This window comes from Meleagris gallopavo, chromosome 3 (assembly GCF_905368555.1).
Source record: "Meleagris gallopavo chromosome 3, MGAL_WU_HG_1.1, whole genome shotgun sequence".
NCBI classification, from domain to species: Eukaryota; Metazoa; Chordata; class Aves; order Galliformes; family Phasianidae; genus Meleagris; species Meleagris gallopavo.
The window spans coordinates 64,811,417-64,832,275 of NC_139406.1; the positions used below are offsets into that span (position 1 = coordinate 64,811,417).

The 20,859-nt window shown below is 37.1% G+C and overlaps 1 protein-coding gene across 6 annotated transcripts in view; it reads left to right on the top strand.

The window, feature by feature from the left end:
- ZFHX4 (zinc finger homeobox 4) overlaps nt 1-20,859 on the top strand; it is a 151,926-nt gene that overhangs the window by 26,709 nt on the left and 104,358 nt on the right. For 4 of the 6 annotated variants that reach the window (XM_085221310.1, XM_085221308.1, XM_085221311.1 and 1 more), the window contains exon 3: nt 1,020-1,522. In XM_085221310.1, the coding sequence (XP_085077436.1) occupies nt 1,020-1,522 (503 nt within the window). The remainder of the gene's footprint in view (nt 1-1,019; nt 1,523-20,859) is intronic. The other 2 variants (XM_085221312.1, XM_085221313.1) reach the window with 1 other exon arrangement.

Consider the following 20,859-nt stretch of genomic DNA (forward strand, 5'->3'; position numbering starts at 1 on the left):
CTTCATTGTTTTGTTTTGCTATTCATCTTGTGTTGAGCTTTCTCTGTAGGAGCTAAATTAGTGATATGCTAGATAATGGCTATAGGAGTGACTTTACTGCAGAAAGCAGTGAAGGATCTCCACCTGCTGCTGGGGCCCTCCTCTGGCCCATGTCTTTGCAGTCCCATTTTCCTCCCTTCCAACGCTGAGTGCAGGAGCCACAGGTAGACGATGAAATTAATTGATTATGTAACAAAGTGTTATCAAATTAACAAAATCTAAAAGAGAAAGACAGCTCTGTTTTCTGCAGTTTTTAATTATCTGAACAGGTCAACGTTTTGGGGCAGGAATGCAATCTTTTCTTTCTGACAGTGCTCCTTTATATTTAGCAAATTGTGTGTATTCCAAGTATAAAAGGCAGGCAAATTGGAATCAAATGCTCATGTGTGAGCAATGTACTGTAAATCTGTAAACTAACCTTACAGATTTGTATGAAGAAAAGGTTTTAAACTTCATTTAGTTTTATTGTTTCATGTTCAATGTACCTAAATTGTCCTACTTCTATTTTCAGGACATATTTTAAAATTAAGAATCCTTAGATCTCATACCAAAAGTTGCTAAATTGGCATGGATATACATATCCTAATTACTATATTGTTGATATATGAATATTGAGCTACCTGCAGTGCCATTTAAAGGATATAACAAAACTACAATTAGTGCTGTGTAAGTTAATCTAGGCTTTTAAGTTACATAAGCATTGCTGTTTTGTTATTTTATTGATCAACTTTCATGCCTTTGAAAATACAAATTCCAGAATGACATCATGCCCAGTAGGAGTAATTAAAGCTATCTGATGAGGGAATTTAGAAGTTGAAAGGGATGATTGTAATTGATCCTGATTCAATCCTATTACAGCTTTTTATAGTTTAAGCTCTAGAGAAAGCAAACTCCTTGTCAAGGCTTTATTTTACAGATTCCTTTGTGTGTGCTATGCTTGCTGGTCTCTACTTTCCCTTTTAATTTTTTTTTTCCTGTAGTAAATAATGAGCTGCCGCCTGAAATCCGGCTTGCCAGTGGTCAGCTAATGGGTGATGACCTGTCCCTCCTTACTGCAGGAGAGCTGTCACCTTATATCAGTGACCCAGCGCTGAAGCTATTCCAGTGTGCTGTTTGCAACAAATTCACCTCTGACAGCCTGGAGGCCCTAAGTGTGCATGTGAGCAGCGAGCGCTTGCTCCCCGAAGAGGAGTGGAGGGCTGTAATTGGAGACATCTACCAGTGCAAGCTCTGTAACTACAACACTCAGCTCAAAGCGAACTTCCAGCTCCACTGCAAGACTGACAAACATATGCAGAAGTATCAACTGGTGGCTCACATTAAAGAAGGGGGCAAAACTAATGAGTGGAGGCTGAAGTGTATTGCCATTGGCAACCCAGTTCACCTAAAATGTAATGCCTGTGACTACTACACCAACAGCGTGGATAAATTGCGCTTACATACTACCAATCACAGGCATGAAGCAGCCCTGAAACTGTACAAGGTAAGACAGTGACAGCAATTTAATTTGGCACCAAGTAGACTAGGAATTAACTGTTTCGGTGCTAATTGAACAAGACTGTGATTAATCAGCAGAATAAATGTTTGTGGAACATGTGTATAATCAGAAGAAAAAAAAAAGCCTATGCAGGCTGCTTAGGAGGGTGTGCTAGCAGGGAATTGCGTAGATTCATCTGAGGACCATTCAGCTTTCAGTTTGCCAACAAAGGGAAAGTAACTTTATTTTTGAAAATCGTCTCATAATACATAACTAGAGGGGTTTTACGTGTCTGATAATCTTTTCAAACTTTGTCCGTTACATTCTGCGTGGAGGCTTGACAGAAATTATGGAAAATGATGAATTTTCCATACTGTGCATGAGGAAGGAGATCACTTTCTGGCTTATGTATCTGCTTGCAAACATAGTCTATGACAGCCAAGATATTTTACATTGGTATTTTCAGTAAGGACCTGCAATATGCCACATTATTGCCAAGGATATTCAAAAATAAGCACTGCCATCCTTTTGTCTAGCCTTCTTTTCTAGGACAGTAATGATTTTTCACAAACATGAAAGGGTGTGGTGTAGATAAATATGTTAGTAGAATGGCAACTATATTTTTATCTTTACTGGAAAAAACTATGTGGATATAATGAATATGTGGGAGTGATGAATACCATTTATTACACAACTTGTCATGACTTTTTCCAAACCCTAATTATGGGGTAACTTATTTTCTGCAGTGTGTTTACTGGATTGGCTTGATTGTCTTGGTTCATGTACAAAATATAACACATTCATTTCCAAGATGAATAACTTTGTAACTTATTAAAAACTTCTTTTGTCTAGGGGATAAAAAAAATTCAGGAAATATTGCAAACCATTAGTCACTGTAACAAGCTCTAAATATGATTAGAAAATCCATTTTGCAAGTGTTATCTATTGATTTATACTAGAAATCTGTGATAACTAAACTATAAGGAGTCATCTGCTGATTACAGCAGCTATGTTGGTTTTCTAATCGTGTTGAAAATGTGTACATATGGAGCAAATACAGAAAAGCCTCAGCAGATCTGTAGTTTAAGCAAAAAATAACATTCTTCTGGTGTTCAGCCATGTTCAAATGGTTGTTCCGAGTTAACAGAGTGCATAGGCAGTAATCTGATTTTTAATTTTATAACCTGATAGCTGTAATCTTGGTGGGTCTTCTATGACAAAAATGGCAGCAATGCAAGATCAGGTCTATTGTATTCTCCCATTGTGCTGGTTTCTCTGCTAATTCAGTCACATATTTCATGTAAATTGCATTTTTTCCTTAAATCCAGATGGGCAGCTTTTTTGTTCTTGTTTGCTCTTTTTTTAAAGACCCGAAGTCCAGTTTTTAAAAGTGCTACAATAGCCGAAAGTGTAGTGACAAAGTCTGTCTACCTCAGCAGCAAAACTGCCTTCAGATGTTGCTCTTTGTCATTTGTAAAGTGGCTCCTTGCACACTCCAGTTATGCTAATTGCGGAGCTACACTGTAAATCAGGATTTTTAAATGACCTGGATTAAACATAGTTGGTCTCCATCTCTTTTTTGGAGTGTTAATATGGATTATTTCAGTGATCTGTTGCATAATGCTACCCTTTAGAGAGATGCAGCTGCAAACAATGTCACAAGTAGGAGTTGAGGAGGGAGGAAGTGGATTCTTCACAGGCAGCTTCAATGCCACAATGCCAAAGCTTCAGGGACATTGAAAATAAGATTATTTTTTTTTTAATATAAAAAGTAAATTAAGTGATAGGCATAGCTATCTTCTTCTCTACTTCACTCTACTTCACTCATTCAACCAATCCCTAGAAAAATATTTGTCATATACATTTAGTTTTATTATATGAAACATTTGATTAAGAATAGAAAGGAGCAAGTCTCAACTTTTAGCCCTCGTGAGTTATAATGTCCTGATGCTGATGCTGCTTTTCGTTCATATTCTGGTTTGTTACAATCAATAGTGCTTGTGTGGTACAGCTGTCCTATGACAATCAGATGACCACCATCTTAATCTTTTAAGTTCCATCTCTGAGTCAGTCAGAATGAAAGAATCATAGAATCATAGAATAGCTTGGGTTGGAAAGGACCCCAAGGATCATTTATTTTCTTCCCCTTGCCACAGGCAGGGCCATCAACCTCCAGATCAGGTACTAGACCAGACTGTCCAGAAGGACATCTCAGAGGAGAAGAAATGCATAAGATCTTAGACACTACCTGAACTTAATGTCTTGCAGAAGGACAATCTAAACTGTAAATGTGGTAATCATAAGATTGCTAGTCTCCTGATACATTTATTTTTTATGACCTTTCTCTAAGATTGCTAGTGAGAATCTCAACTTTTTAATGTTTTGGTCTCCTATGACTCCCTCTGGAAGCTCAGAAATTTGTACCCTGCTAGGCTTAAAACCTCTCAGAAAGCAGAAAGCACATGCACATGCAAATGCTATTCTCATATAATCTCAATTTAAGACAAGTTTGAATTGATCAGCTTGTTGGTGTTTTAGAATTATTGTTCTAGAATTGAGGTTGGTAGTATTAGAGTGTGTTGCAAAATATCAAAATATTCTAGATGTGTGTGCTTTATAACAGAATGTAATGCCTCTGTATGTCATCTATACAACTTTAGTTGTAATTGTGGACGTACATTCAGTCCTTAAAGTGGAAATAAATGAGATTTTGAAAGTCTGTTATCTACTGGAAGATTTGATAGTTTTGTAAGGTCTTGGTGAAGGAGTTGACACCAGGAGAAATATAGACTTTTTTTTTTCTTATACATCAGATAAACTTTTAGAGCACCTAAGGAAAAAAAAGCCATTAATTTGTATGAATAATAGATATATGCCTTGGGAGCAATATTGAATATTCATGAATTGTGTTTATATTCGAGCAGCTCTTCTAACTCTTTTAAAATTAAAGTGCTGTGAATGTGGTTTGGCAATAAAGACTTTAATACTAAAACCATCTGAAAGCACAGAAAAAGAATCTGTGACTTTGTTCCTTTGCTTTGTCAGGCACCTCAGTTTTTTTCTTTAGTCATTTATATTTATTTAAATGTTATTGTTTTGTGAATTTTCTTTTTATAAGTGTTGCCATAACAGCTTGATTTCTCTCCCTATGCTTAACTATTGATAAAATAAAAGGATGTCTTTTCAAGGCTATCGCTTTTAAAGCTATCATGAACATCAGAGCTTTCCTTCTGAAGCAGTATAATTTTAGGCGGTATCAAAATGTCACTTTTAAAGTTAGATTCTAAATGTTGTAAAGTAAAACTTTCAGCTGCTTTCTGAGTTATCTTAAAAAGAAATGTCTCCTTGCAGAAGGTGCAGCTGATTATGTGACTGCTAGGAACAAGAACAAAGATGGCCTTACCCTAGGTGAACTCAGCTCAGGCTAGAAGATGTTCCCAAGGACTTGAAAATGTGATGCTTGATATTAGCAAATTAAACCACAGAAGAGTGTGGAGTCCTTCACAGTATCCATCAAGATGTATTTGATAGCTCCACAAGTAAACAGAGAAAGCCTCTATAGCAACAGAGTGCATTTCCATTCTGCAGGAGGAAGTGTTGGACTTCTGCAGATTTGGGAAGCGGAGGTAGGAAAGCGATCTCTCTGGATATAAACTACATAGCGCTGAAACTGCTCTTAAGGAAGCCATTTTGTAGCTTAGTCAAATAGCTTTTGATTCAGGGAACCACATATATCATGTCTGGTGCTCATAAAATAGTTTCCAAATACTTCCAATAAATAAATAGTAAAAGGAGTTTGAATATGACAGGATAGTCTTTTTGCAAGTAAACTGTACTGGCTGTTAAGAAGTTTTAGTTAGCCAAGCAACAGAATAAAGGGATCAATTTCTAATAAAAAATAGATATTTGAAATCAGTGTATCAAAATATTATTAAAATAACTGAAAATTGCTTTAACATACATTAATTTTATTTGAGATTTATACTTCAGTTTATGTTATGCATGCAGCTATTTTGGAGCTCAGGGCAAGTGACAGGCAGCAGTTAGCAGGCAAATACTCAGCTGTGTGAAAACTCCATCGGCTTTTCCTTTATTGACAAAATATTGATCCATAACACTATTAATGCTATGATTGTCAGTTCAATTTGGATAGATCACTTTACTTCTCCTGTTCTCAAGCGGCAAAGATATTACCCAAAAGAAGTGACCTGATTTGAGTTTAAGAAGGTTAAAGGTTAAAGGTTAGCTCAAAAGCATCATCTGCCTAGCTGCTTAACTTTAAACTGATCAATTTAATGAAAATCTGTTTTGCAGATGGAGTTTTAATGTCTTTGGCAGGATTTAGGCGGCTTTAACATTAGACGTATGCTAGTAAAAATTATTTCTTTATTTGACCAGAACAACACCTTTTCTTTCATGTTTTAAGGTAAAAGGCATGTGGGATATGGTATTTTGGCAAAAGACCCAGAAGCAGAAAGTGTTGATGATCTTTCCATATGGGCTCAAAAACAGAATACCTTTATGTCTATTGCTAACGATGACTGAAGAAACAAACAAAGCTGCATTCATTTTTTACCATAATGTTTTACTTTGAAACCACAAAAAAGAATTTCAGGCTAAACTGTCCTTGAAAAAGGTTTGTCTTCTTTGCCTAGGGTGGAATGCAACGGTATTCACATTTTTAACCTGGCAGACCGAGCTGATTGTCTCTTTTAAATCTTATATTTGTAGATCAGCAGTATTCTTTTTTCTGCTTGCAAACCGAGTAGTAATTGTGTTACTTAACTGTAGATACCATAAATAATAAGGCAAATTAGTCAATCCAAATGGTAAATTTTATCTGATGGAGGTTATCCGAATAAACAAAGCATTAGATCCTCAGGAGTGTAAAGCAGAGCTTTGTGTTTATGTCTTCTGAGAATCTGGCCCTCACAATTTTTGCCAAGATAATTAAGTTTCAGCACAAGCATGTCTTTCTATTTTCAGATCTATGCAATTCAATAGGAATTTCTTGGGCTGCTAATGCAATACTATTATATGTTAGCTTTGTAATTAGCTAGGACTCTATCCCTTTGCTGAAATGCATTGTAATATTACACACACAAGCATAGCTTGCATGTAGCAGTTATAAAAGTGGTGCCCTTTGTTTCATACTGACCTTCCAACTTATTTAAAAGAAGTTTACAATAAGCCTTTGTTTTGTCCACAAATGATCATAAACAGCTTTCTAAAGAGCCCAATAAAATGAGATAATCACAAATGTATAACATCACATACTGAAAGGGTGGAAGAACAAACAGGGCTTTTACTATATTTTATAGGATGGATTTATGGCCTGTCCTTGGGTCACTTAGGGCCAAGAATTTTCACGGTCAGCTGGTTGATCTTGCTAGCGAGCATCCTCTGCAGGAAATACAAATACCATGCAGCACCTGCTCTTAAGTCAGGGTTATATGCTCCTGTTTTAAAGCAATGTGTCCACTGCTCTTCTGGTTCAAAGTCAAAAGCTTAATTAGACTACCTTTTTATCTGTATGCGTCATCAATGGAGCAGAATAGTGTGCCTGGATTTCGCAATGCTGTTTACATATTTGGGTTTTAAATCAGCTGAGGATGTTGAATGCTTTGCTCATCTTTGGTACACACAGAAGGCACAAGTGGGATTTAGCCCATAGGTAACTTTTAGTGTGACAGTTCCCCAAGGAACACTGCTTGGTTTTTCTCATTATTCTTGTTCTGGATGAAAGCATCGTTGTTAGGAATTAACAACAGATGGGAGTGTAGAGTATATGCACGTGGAGGTGAATGGACTAACAGCCCCAATCACTTTGTTTGCTTTACTCTGTTTGGCATGAAATGTTGATACTTGATCAGCTCAGAATTTACAGTCACATTCTTTTCGTTTCAGTTGTCCTGCACCAACTTTGTAATTTAAAATCAAATATCCTAGGTATGTGCCAGTCCAATTATTTAACTGTCATTGTCCCAGTATGATGGTAAAAGAGGTCAGGAGATTGTGCAGCATTGATTTGCATAAAAATCATTGTGCAAAGGAAATTGGAATATGTCTGCACATCTGAGGAGGCAAAGCATATTTTGCTTAATCTTATTCTTGTTTGTTTAGGTGGGGAAAGCTGGTTTCAGTGGTAAACAAAAGTTATTCTGATTTGTTGCTAAACATAAACCTCACAATAGGAGATATTTCAATTTTTACAGTACTTGAAGATTTATGCTCATTAAAGAATTTAAATGTTTTATGAAATTTAATTTCTACTGCATGTTTTAGTTAACTGTAGTTCAGATTATGCTGTTGTGCTTGCAACAAAGACAAACGGAGGTTGAAAGTATACTGTGTAGTCAGCTAATGTGTATACTGACTGTACATACTTATACACCATTGTCAAATAGATTTATTTCCCAAAAATGCAAGTTGGAGAATAGCAGAACAGTAATTTCAAACCTATTCTTTTTATTTTGAATTTAAAACGTAACATTAGAGAAGTATTTTTCACGTTATATTTTATGCATATTTTATTTGATATTCAGATGTTGTCTGGCTCTCAGATGGTCCTACGTACCTTGCAAAAAATAATATGTATTGCATTTTGGCGTATGGTACACTGCTAATGCAGAAAAATATTCTCAAATAATGGTTTAGAGAATCATCATTGAAATGTTGTCCAGAATCCCAACCTGAGTGTTGTCCTGGATGAGGATGTAGCCACGCTTTGAAAGGAGACTGAACTAGTCTGTTTGGACATGACTTTCAGTGCACAGCCTTCCCAGGGGAGCATGAGTTTATAGTTTTGCTTGCAGAGCAGGAAGAGTGAGCAAAGAGGAGAGTAAAAGCAGCATAGAGGATCAGCCTCATTTATTCAGTATGCTCAACACACAAAATGGCTGTATAACAGCTGTTTCTGTGCCTGGAGTTCTTCCATTCTGACATTAAGAGAAATATGTAATTATTTCTGACTGAGATTCAAGGTAGAATTGCAATGTATAGTGTATGTGAGAGTATTACGTCAATTTCCGTGCAAATGTATATGTGCATAAATTGACTGCATCTATGAATTTAGCAGCCACTCCCACCCAGACTTGCAACATAGCTTTTCTTGTTCTCCTTAGGAGATTTCATCTGATATTGCGCCACTCACTTCAGGTGTCTTCTCTAAGATTTGTAATCTTAGTCTAGCAGACTCTCCCAGGTGGGATTTTTCTGCATCATCTCTTACACATAATTAAGAATGAGCATGGAACAAAAGACTGAAGCATGACAGTAAAGTTGTATTTCTGACATGTGTATGTGTACTTCAGCTTTACCGTTGGTTTTGATAAGTGACCAGGGAGAAATTTCCCACTGGTCTATGTATTTTTTGGTCTATTCAGACAAAATGCAAGAACCAGGAATCTTAGGAGGGTGATCTATTGTTAGGGTTGATGAGAGACCTCATATGTGCAGAACTGAGCTTTGAGCGATTTGATACACAGCTCTTGAGACTGCATTGTCTCTATATGTGTCTATCTCACTGGATAGACAAATTAATTTTCTGCATTTGTTTTTTTCCTTTAGGGGTTCAACGGTCAGATATTATAAGGGGAGATAATAAAAATGCTGATGTGAAATGTTGAGTAATACTGATGCTGTTGAGTTTAGCAAGGACTCAGCACAACGGGGAGATGTATTTTATTGGATAAAATATTTTGTATTTTGCTACTGAACACACATGAAAATGTGTGTATAAAATACAGTACAAGAGGAAATATATATTAATTTCATTAAGTGTGTGTAGGATTTTTATGTTTATAAAAAAAAAAAAAAGGATAAAACGGAAACAAAAAAAAAAACAACCATGAATTGTCAAAGGTAACTTGTAATGTCTGTTTTGGTTTTTTTATCCTGATGGTCTGTCTTTTAGGCTGGCTGCAGGTAGTGCAAAATGACAATGGTCATTTTGATCCTCATGATTATATATCAGGAAGGTGAAGCTTTGGTGCAGGGCCTTTGCTTTGTGGACAGCTATGAAGGAGGATGTCACGGAAATGACCCCACTGGTCTGCAGAGGATGGTGCCAGCCCTGCAGTTTGGCAGCAGACAGAAACACAAAGTACTGTGCACTGTAGCCTCAGGGGAAACTGTATGTGCTACTCTCCCTGTGGGAGGGAAGGCATTAAGATAATCTTTAGCTTTTAAAGACAGGGGGCATTGAAGGAAACAAAAATTGAGCAAAGGTTGTCCTTGAATGATGAAGTGTGCAGATTCCCCTGCCTGGGGCGTCCTACTGCAGTAGCACTGACAATAACAAAAAAAAAACCCTGTTTTTATCATATATGAAGACTGTGTATATCTTGCTTGATATACATGATTAGGATGTTTCTAACAAGAATCACAAATGATTAAAAAAAAATAAAAATGGACATTTGAATACATCTAGTATCTAGCTACTAGTTTATTGCTGGATTATGTGCAAATAACCTGGGATATAGGGATAATATTCAGAAGTCTGTCCAGATAAGAGTCTTTATTTATAATTTCTGTTCTCCATTGTAAATTGTCCCAAAGAACAAAAGCACTCTGCTTTTTTTGTTCTTGCCCTGGAAAAAATAGTAGTAGGGCCACACTACCCATAGAATCAAGCAGAGAATCTTCTGTTCAGAGATAGTTTGTGCTCCAGTTTTTCTGATAGAAAAAAAAATACCCTTATTCAGAGAGTTCAATACCAATTCTGTTGTGATGACACTGTTTAAAACAAATGTTTATAGTGAACGTTTTCCTAACCAGAACTTCAACAGGCACTTCCGGTGGTCTGTATCATTCTATAATCGTTTTGCATTAATAGAATGTTTCCACTGATACCCTAAGCTTATGATTTGGTCCATGGGCATCTTTGACTGAGGGAGGAAATGGGAGAAATTTCTTGTCTCCAATTTTTTTTAATAGGTATTTTTGAAGAGAAATCCTGAAAAGTTGCAGCTATCTCAAGGATCAGGTATGAATGATGCTATAGAGCATTCCTTACAGAAAACTATGGATCTAAATGGCAAAAGAGAAGGAAGTGCACTTCTTATTCAATTAATGGTGTTCCTGTTTTCTGTGGAATCTAGACAAAAACTTGCATTCTGGGAAATCAGCTGAGGTAAAAATACTAAAGTTTTCCAATTAAACAGGCAATTTGTGAATAGCCAGAATTTGATACTTTTATAATCAGAACAGACCAGGAAAAAAAAAAAGTCTAAGGATTTTCTTGCTTTTTGTGTCTGCTATGCAGACACAAGCATGGAAAAAAGCTTGCTTTACTACTGAAATGAGACAGCTTTTAGTAGCTAGATGTTACTATTTTGGAAACGCCCTTCGGCATTTGCAGATATGTACACAGCTAATGAATGAGTGGAAATTAGGAAGACTGAAGCTGGTGGAAAAAACAAATGGCCAAATTTCAAGTGTTTCTGCAAATCTAGTGTCCTTATTTGTCCAGGAACCAATGTGACTCATAATCTTTGACCTAGGAGGAAGGCAGCACCCTGCTGCTCTAAGACGATTAAACACAGTCTACAAAAATAGTTTAAGAGTAATTTTACCAATTACCATTTACCAAGTTTGTGACCTAGAACCATTGGACTGATTCAAAGGCACTACTGCATTGGCCCCCACAATTAATACTGATGCAGATGCACCTCAGAAACAGGTCTTGTACTTAAGCTGTGGATATCCCTTGTCAGTTTTTTTGCTTGCTTAGTTGCATAAGTCATGATGTATTGGATCTGCTGTCAGTGTGCTCTGTCTTCCTGCTCCTAATCCACTGGTGTGTCTTGCAGTGTGTCAGGCTTTATAACTATCTTCACAATACTTGAGTTTATGTGGCTTATATACTCAAGGGATGAAAATCTTTAGAAACAATCATTAGAACTCCTGGAGAGTATTTTTGAGAAAGAGTAAATGCCTTTTGCATAAGGCATTTTGGGGTATACAAATGACAGGAGCTATGGTGTTGGAGTCCTATCTATGTGATATTTTTAATGATTAAGGAAGAGGACTGAGCTGATAATGAGTTAGAGTACTCTCATATCTCATGTTACAGAATTCAAACCTATAACCCAATTCTCTCTGCTTCTGAGTTCTGCAGGTATAAAGGTACTGGGCCTCATGTGTTCGCAGTAGGAACAAAACAAATATGTCTCCTTACTTTTAATAGTTTCTTATCCTAATAGCTTTGGAAGATAAGCTCAGTACTAGCACTACTACGAAAAACAGAATGCCTTGGGGGGAAAAAAAAAATAAATGTCTCTAACCAAGCAGAGGTGAGAGATTAGCCCCAGTATGTTTGGCATTCCTAATGGACCTTATAGACATGTAACTATGCATACCACTTAATTTGTTCATATATATATATAGATAAATATGTCTTTCTCTCTATATTTATCTGTATATGTCCTTGATTGAGTGTCTGTTACCGGGAGGAATAATTTAGAGGTGGAATCTGAAGTTTTCATGCTCATGAGAACTTTTAAGAGCCAGATATTACCCAAAGCTAGTGTTAGGGTGGAAGTCACAGTTGTTGGAGACTGGGTTTCTTGCACACAGGGTGCAGTGGGAGAAGCAAAAAGGCAAGTGTGTGTGCTTATAAAAGTGTACACTTCCCAAGAGCATAAACAGAATTTAAAACTATGTGTGTTCATACGTACAACAGGCTGCCACTGTTAGCTCCTACAGTACTGTACGAATATTCATATATGTTAGTATCTGCTGTAGTAATGGTTAGATTTCATTTTCTGTTTTAATTTCCCTCTCGCACTTACTTATAATAAAACAAACTCTTCTAGAGCTGAAAATTTCAGGATTTGATCTAACTTCAAAGAATATTTCTTTCTTCTTTGGAGTTGTTTCTGAGTCACTACATCATGATTTATCTTACCTACTTGTCCTAATGAAAAATACTCCACTGCAAATAAAGTTAGTCAAGTACATCTCTTTCAGTAGCTGTCCATAACATAAGAGAATGTTATTTTAGAAGAAACAACACATTAATAGGCCAAGTATGTAATCATTGTGCTATCACAGCAAATTATGCCATTAGTCCACCTTATCTAATCTCTACTCCAGACTAACAACAATTGCTCCTCAGAGTAGAGAGAAAGAAAAAAAAAAAAGCTCTTGGTGAGCAAATATGGAACAATGATGCTCATAAAGGAAGAAAATTCTTTTTCTTCTTGTATGTATTCTCTTCTTAAAGAACAATGGATTAACACTGTACAAATTCAAATATATATTTTTTTTTCATTCAAAAAATGTTTTTTGAATAGTCTTATATGTACATATACATCAATTCAGTTTTTTAATTCAAATTTTGCGTAATCAATCAGCACGGAGGAGTTTCACAGGTTAATTTAATTGGCATATAAATGTAATCTTCCACCTTTAGCTTGTTTATTCATCTAGTAACAGAAAAGAAAGATTATGTGTTTTTTCTTGTTTTAGGATCTTTCTATATAGTCTTTATTTCTTCATAAATAATCTTTATAAATATTTTATGATCTTTCTATCATATCTCTCTTTTGCTTTCACTATTCATGCACCATACAATTTCAGTCTATTCAGCGTTGCTTTTAGTGGACGTTTTTTCCACATTTCTGCTAACCCCAACAGTGATCTCTGAACTCTTTCTGCCCCTGCTCATTTTTTCTAGAGATATTAGGATATTTCAGAACTGAACACACTGTTCTCAGTGGAGCTGTATGATTTTATTGTCCCATGCCTGGTGCATCCAAAAATATAATCTGCTTTACACAAATACTATTGCATTCTGTTCTGGAACTAAGTTGCTTTCATTGTGTGTCTCTTCCCATGCTTCTTTTCATACTGATCCCCATGTCCTAGAGTGGTTAAACTTAATTTAGACTCCGGTAATATGTTTCATTGGTTTCAATTGTTTCTTATAACGTATATATTTTTTGTTTAGTTTGTCAGTACTAAATTTCACCTGCCTGCTTAGATAGCTTTAAACCTCTTTGGTGTTCCAGATGGTTCTTTGCACAGTCTTGACTGGCATGAATTCTTTTACACCATCTTAAAGACCACTCCTAGTGTGATGGTAGAAGACCCAGAGGTAATATTTGCTGTTTTGAATGGCTTGCTACTGTTTGTAACTTGGTTTCTGTCTGTCAGTTTCCAATCCATGACTCTTTTTTGCTTCTGTGGTAGTTGCCTAGATTAAGTGGTTAGGCCAACTCCTGCTTAGTTAGTGGGGAGAGGGAAAACTCCAGCTCTGAATTAGACTGTGGAAGAACTAATTCCCCCCACTATTAAGAGAGTGAGGGAAAAATGCATTCAGCTTACTCCCTTGTCACACTGCCTGCCTCTTCAGACAGCTGCCTCTTGTTGCTTTCCCACATCTATTGCTACACAGAGTGAATTGAGGGTGAAAATATCAGCAGACAGTTAACTATTTGTTGAGCCTGAAGAACAGAAATAGCTAATTAACCATCTGTCTGCAGGCTTTTTTGCCCCAGATATTCCTTTGTAGGTGCAAAACAGAAGGTGTTTCAGAATGCAGACTACAAGGCTGAAACATAACTCAAAGGGACTCTGTAGTGTGCTCTTTTTATACAGTTAGTGCTAACTTTAATGTATTATTGATTGTTATTTAGGTACACCATGAAATACAGATGGAATGTCTGTTGTAGTTGAACTCATACTGCAGGTGCTGTGTTGACTTTTGGATTTCTGTGGACTTTGTCCTGCTTGACATTAGAACCTTTCACATTAGGATTTAGAAAAAAGCAAAAATATAGTAACTATGTATCCTGTATGTAGTGTGAAGTAATGTGAAACTAATGCCAAATGCCCTCCCCGCCAAGTAAATAATACTAAAATAAAATACTAATTTCAGAGCAAGCCAGGAAGTTCAGAATTCCCCTTGTGAGTACATACAAACACTGGCTTAGAGTAGTCACCACCTGAATTTTAATTAGCCGTGCTACCTGCCAGTGCTAAAGGAAGTGCTAAAAGGGAAGGGATTAGGGTTCTGAGTTTCAGAGCAGCCAAGTGCTCCTGTTGATCACCTGTGTTCACCACTCGGGTCCTGGCTGAGCATCAGGCAGTGATCAACTCTTCTGGTCTTGCACAGCCCTCTGGGCTGAATGCATCAGCTACTTTGAAATATAAAAAAGAGTGACATCAGAGATCAATTACTGCTGAAGTGTCACTGCAGACCCTGTGATACTGCTAATTAGTTAAAGCAAACATGCATGTTGATATGCATTTTCCTTGGCTGTAGCTTGCTGAATATCTTTTCACAAAATGAGGATTGAAGTGCTTCTAGATTCTTCCTCCTTTTTTTTTTTTTAATTAATGTACATAACTGTTTTTTTTTTCTTTTATGTTTCCTATGAATCTATAAAATTAAACACGAATGGCTCTCATTCTTTCCAAGAGTTTGCGTCTTAGAATAGTTTGCTTTTGTTTGAAACACTTCTTCAAAAGGGTATTAGTCATTGGAGAAAACTTGAAATACGGAAGTGTACAACAAAGGCACAGGCGCAGGCCGATACTCTCTAACCTTGGCTTTGCTCCCTCTCTGCTATGAATGGAGCAAAAGCAACTGGATATTTGCTGTTCCCTGCAGAGGGGGAGGGAAGGGTTGCTCCACTGGTGTTGGGGAGTCCCTGGTTGGCAGTGAGAGCCCTGTCCTTCCCTGGATGTTGTGCAGGAGGTATGTTAGGAGAAGGGTCAGGAGGAGCAGCAGCTAGGCTACACATTAGTGTGTCTGTGGTGAGAAGGAAATCTCCCCTGTCATGGAGAGATCCCAGGCAGGGCTGGCTCAGGGGATGCTGGGGACAGCAGAAAACTTTTTGCCTGGTACAAAAAGGCAGAAGCTGCTGAAACAAGGAGTGAGCTTTTACTACAGTCCTACTCAGGACTGTCCCTTTTGATCCCTGGCTCAGGTAAGTTTCAATTATTCTCTGTTTACCTTCCAGGGGACTAGGCTGGCTGTGTCAGAGGGTTCTGGACTTGAACTGCCACCACTGTATCCAAGCACTGACTGCTCCTTTTAGTTGCTAAAACATAGCAGTTTCTCACTCAGCATCCTTCTCCAAACTTGCATGAAGTACTTTTAATCTAACTTTTTTTGCTTTGGTGAGGATTATTTCTGAATTTACCACATGAATAAAATATTCAGTTGCAAATGATATAAGCAGAGTCCACAAAACAATTTCTTTAGTGCAAAAGAACTCATGTTGTTAAAGTCTGAACAATTTAAAAGATACAGGGTTTTTACTGTTTGTATGACTTATTATCCTCTGTAGGGTTTGTTTGAGGCTTTAATTTGTTTGTTTGTTTCTTTCTTATTAAAATGGTGATGAAAGAGATGGGAATTATGTGGGCTAATCCATCTTTGTTGTAGCATTACTGATCTCGTTAGTGTTACTCCAAGGATAAAACTGGCCCAGGAGTTTTCCAAAATGACTGTTTCCTAACTCTGTCAACTGCCTGGGACATGGCTCTCCTGTGGTTTGACTGCTGTGGTTTGTCACTACTGTGAGGAATTATTCAGTTCAAAATGTTCTGTTATTTGGGTAATTTCTTGCTGAAATGGATGGTTACTGTTTCTGTTTTTTTTTTTCCCTTAAGTTTATTTCTAGGGTTTTTCCATTTGTTTCTGGTGCTCTAGAGAAAAGGGTAGTTACAAAGGGAGAGCCAGAGAGACTACTCCACAGAGAGGGTGTGAGAGAGATGAGAGGATTTGAATTTTGAAGTGTTTTTCTTTCACTGAAACAGCTCCCCTGCTTGATACCGAGTGTGCTGTTAGAACTAAATCCACCTCCTAAATATCTTGTACAGATCAGAACTAGTTACTGGGTAGCGATAATCATGACATACTTTGTGAGTGTACATATTAGGTCATCTCGCCTGTAGCCGGTTTTTCCTCCTAAATTATTCCCCACTTGTGAGCATTTTTCAAGCAGCTACTATTTAAAACCAGAAAGCCTCCACCCTGAAAGGCCCCAACCTGTCAGAAACATTTCCTCTCTTGCCTCAAGCTTGGAATTTCACTCCAAAGCTCCGACTCCCTCAGGACTTTGTTGAGTGTCATCCTTGCCTGCTGGTTTGCTGTCTGTAGCCTCTGTCATGTACACATGCTGCCAGTGCTCACCACCTCCCCACATTCTTCCTGCTCTACCAGCATCGCTACGTGTCTGTTTTCACTGTGTCATCTTTGTCTGGATTGGTGTAATTCCTGCTGTACTTAGCTCAATTTCATTTTTGCCAAGCCTAAAACTCCTTTATATTTCTGCTCTTTTCTGCCAATAAGCTTTCCCACTTTCTCTTGTGTATACATGTGAGTGTTTGTGTACATTATCACATATGAATTTCTAATTATTTGGGATGAGTGGGATAAAGCTTTTATTGTGTGAAGTTTGAGTTGGCTGTGTTGTTTTTAAGTAAGAAAGACAGAAGGTATGCTGACCATCCCACAGGGAACTATCATGTATTTTGAACCTTCTGCATATTTTCATTAGGAAAAATGTTAGAAAGTTCTTTGTATCAATACTTATTTTTTTCATAAGGCTATATGTGCCAAGCTGAGCTGCACTAATACTAAGGGGGAAAAAACCGTTGTGATTTTGTGACTAATACATATTAGAAACCTCTAATACATATTAGAAACCTCTTGTTTTCCTATAATAGCTTTTCCATACGTAATAGTGTTTCAGTATGAATGCCTGACATCTCAAGGCCTATCAGAGTTGAAAAAGAGTGCTAGTGTTCTGCTGGAAAGCTGGAAACTTCCCACTTTCAATGCTATAAAGCTCCTTTTTCAGGCTCACAGATCACAAGATTAACACGTCATTGTAGAAGGCCCATCCTGGGTGTTGGCCCAGTGTAATTAGAATGGAAATTTTTCCATTTGAAAGGAAGAAAGGAAAAATAACTTTGTAGAAAAACCAAGCTAATAACAACTTATTTAAGCTTTCTGGGCTGGGAGTGTTAATATCAACCAAGGAAACAGTTTTAGATCTGGTTTCAAGCACAGAGATTACACTGACATCATCTTCCAGGAGAGATTTGATACTTCCCTGAAGACCATTTCCATCTACCTTTTGCATAGCTGGTATAGGAGAGCACCTTGAAGTGCCAGAGTATTACTTGTGAAGAACTCTGGACCCTTGCTGGGTTCACAGTGCCCAACCAAAATTTATGTGGTATCAATATGTGGGATGCCAGCAAAATACACAAGGTAACATCTCCAGACCGTGATCTTTCATTCTGTTTAGGCATAACAAGTGAGGGAAATAGAAGGAATTATCTGTCCTTATAAAGGTATCAGGCCAGAAGTTTGATATGCTGAGACTAGGTAGTATCATTTAGAAAGTGTTAAGGTCTGGCACATCTCAAGTCAAAAGTGAATTTTTCATTGATTTTGGTGGCACTAAAATTTCACACATGACACAGTTAAATCTATTTTTTATAATATTTTGTGTATATTCATTTGCATATAATATATGTCATATATGTATACAAATATTTCTCTTATATTTTATTCAGTTATATAAATCAATTTTGTTTAAACAAACTAATATGCAGATGTCTAGAATGAATTAACTAAAAAGTCTGTATTGTGGTAAAATATTCAGGAAATGTAGTGGAGGCATGTTTAGCACAATTATAATACTGAGATTTGTTCCATTTACCACGTACCTTCCTTTACTGTAAAACCGTGGCTTTTTTCCTATTTTTATCAATTTTCAGCTACAAATGTTTTACGTTATAAAGCCATGTAAAGCAGACTAAAAATCTGTAAGTCTAAGAACAGATAAGCTAACAACTTAAGTTCTTTGGGCTAACTTCTTTACCAGCTTTCACAGATACAGAGAGAGACTGTATCTGAAACCCCTCATCAGAACAAAATGAACATTTTAGCATTCTTGGACATAATATCAGGCTAATGTGCTCCCTGAATGACATCCATTGCATACTGTATGATTGCCAGCCTGCTTCTCCGAGTGCCTTGAAGATTACATTGTTTTAATGTTCCCAATATTAATAACCAGATGTGATCTTCTTCCTGCTCAGGGGTCAAGCGAGCTGGCCAGGTCAGGCTGTTTGTCTGTGTGCACAGACTGTGAAGTCTATTCAGAATGACAGGTATGGGGGGGTAGGTGCATAGGGTGTTAACCTCAAGACCACCAAAAGGGACTTCTCCCTGCTGGGAACAAAGACCAGTAGGAGCTTCAGCCTTTTTCAGTACTCCTGGGATTTTAACCAAGTGAACAAAAGATGATGCGCAGATAAAGAAATACTCTTCACAACTGATACATAATTTAAGATGTTCAGTTACAAACAACCGGATATGTGTTTGTGATTTCATTTAAGTGCAGTCCAATTATCTGCAATCAGTTAATATTTCTGTATGCACAGTTTCTGCATGATGCTTTATATGCTGAGAGGATGCTCAATTGCTGGTGTTCGAATACACACTTGAAAATAGCCCTAGCACTTAAAGAAATAGCATTAAAACAGCAGCAGTTTCTATGAGGTGTTTTGTGCTCACTAGTTTATGTTTGCCAGTCTATGTGGAGAACTATTTTATAGCAGATAGTATGATATACTTTTATTAAACATATAATTATAAAACCATTTATTCATCTCTGTTTTTGTTAGGTAAAAAAAAAAAAATCAAAAGAAGAAGCTATTTGTTTCCTAATTGATTTTGTACGTTAGTTGTTCATTGAATAGATAAGTAGTGCCTGTGATATTTGATTACAGAGCAAGGCACCCATTTAACCTTCCGTTCTTTCCTGGCCAGGATTTCAAATACAATACAACGTACCTCCCTTAGGCTCAGTAGGATTAGACTGCTAGCAGTAATCCCTGATGCTATGAAATAGACCTGATAGAACTTCAACTCACTTGTTTAGGATTATGCTCATGAATTTCAGCTCATCTAGTTGCATTAACCCTTTGGGAGCTCGTGTGGGTTATGCTTTTGTAAATAACAGTGTATACTGTAGTAAACAATGGCAGATGACTATCAAAACTGAGTTTTGAAGAATTCACTTTTATTTGGTGATCAAAATGTACAATTCACATTAAAAAAAAAAGATACTGTAGCACAAATCCTCATAATTTCTTTAAATTCTAATGTTCAGAAACCATTTGCAGTTCAATAGTAGCTTTAAGTGGTTCTTTTTTTTTTTGCATTGATTTTGAAAATTATTTTAATGAATTTTAGTTCTCAAGGTTGCACTGCAAAGGCAGACAAATTTTATCTGCTAGCTATAAAGCACTGGCATAGAATCTCCCAGTATAGTGACCTGAATGTAAGCATGGTCCTAGGATAATGAAAAGGGGTACTGGTACCTGACCCATTACTTCTTTACTTTTCTGTTGAAAGCAATGATCCTGATAAAGGTAGTAATGACTGACTTCTGATGATTTATGTCTGAATCCAAAAACACTAAGAGTACCAGGCCATTTCTGATGAACTGCTAGACAGCTGGCAGGCAAAAGGATTGTAATCACTGCAGATTTGAGCCACCCTTTTGAATTGTTGACTTCCATTTAAATGCTGATTTTTAATCTGGCCAAATCACTATTGGGAATAAACCTGTACCAGCAAGAAGGAACAGATCTTTTCTGTCTTTCATTTTCAGGATCCTAAAACCCACCAATGAAATAAATATTGTCTCCTATTACCAGTCCATTCAGCCTTTAGTGGAAGGGCACATTAAATATGCATGCGCACAGCTTATTGCATTAATTATTGAAATGAATATATATATATATATGTTTTACAATATTCAAGAAAATTACACATGAAAAAATGGAGGGTTTGACTTGAAAACTCATCTACCCTCACTTTCTTGGCAGCAGACAGAGTTGGATTAGGTCTGACTGAATATGCACATGAAGGCATCAGTTGTTGAAACGACTTTCCCCTCAATATACCTACATGTGGAACTGCTGGATTAAAAGGCAAGATGACAAGGAGGATAAGTGCTACTAGTTGCACTTGCTGACACAGGAGCACCGGGGCATTCCTTTACCCCTTTCTTTACTAGGAAATGGCAAGCCTTTTATTGTAGATCTGTTGGATACTCTTGATACATTTGATGACAAAATGGTGTTGATGAATAGCTGAAGGCCACGAGAGCAATAAATGAAGTTATTCTTGAGTGACTACATTCTTTTTTTGCAGGGAGAACTCAGGAGTGGAGGCAGTTTGGGGTGACTGTTCATCAGCCTGGTGGGTGCACTCATGTGCTCCCAGGTGGAGTATTACTGAGTTCCAGTCTGTCACTCTTCTTGATCAACATATGCTGGAGGCCATTAGTGGAAACTCATCC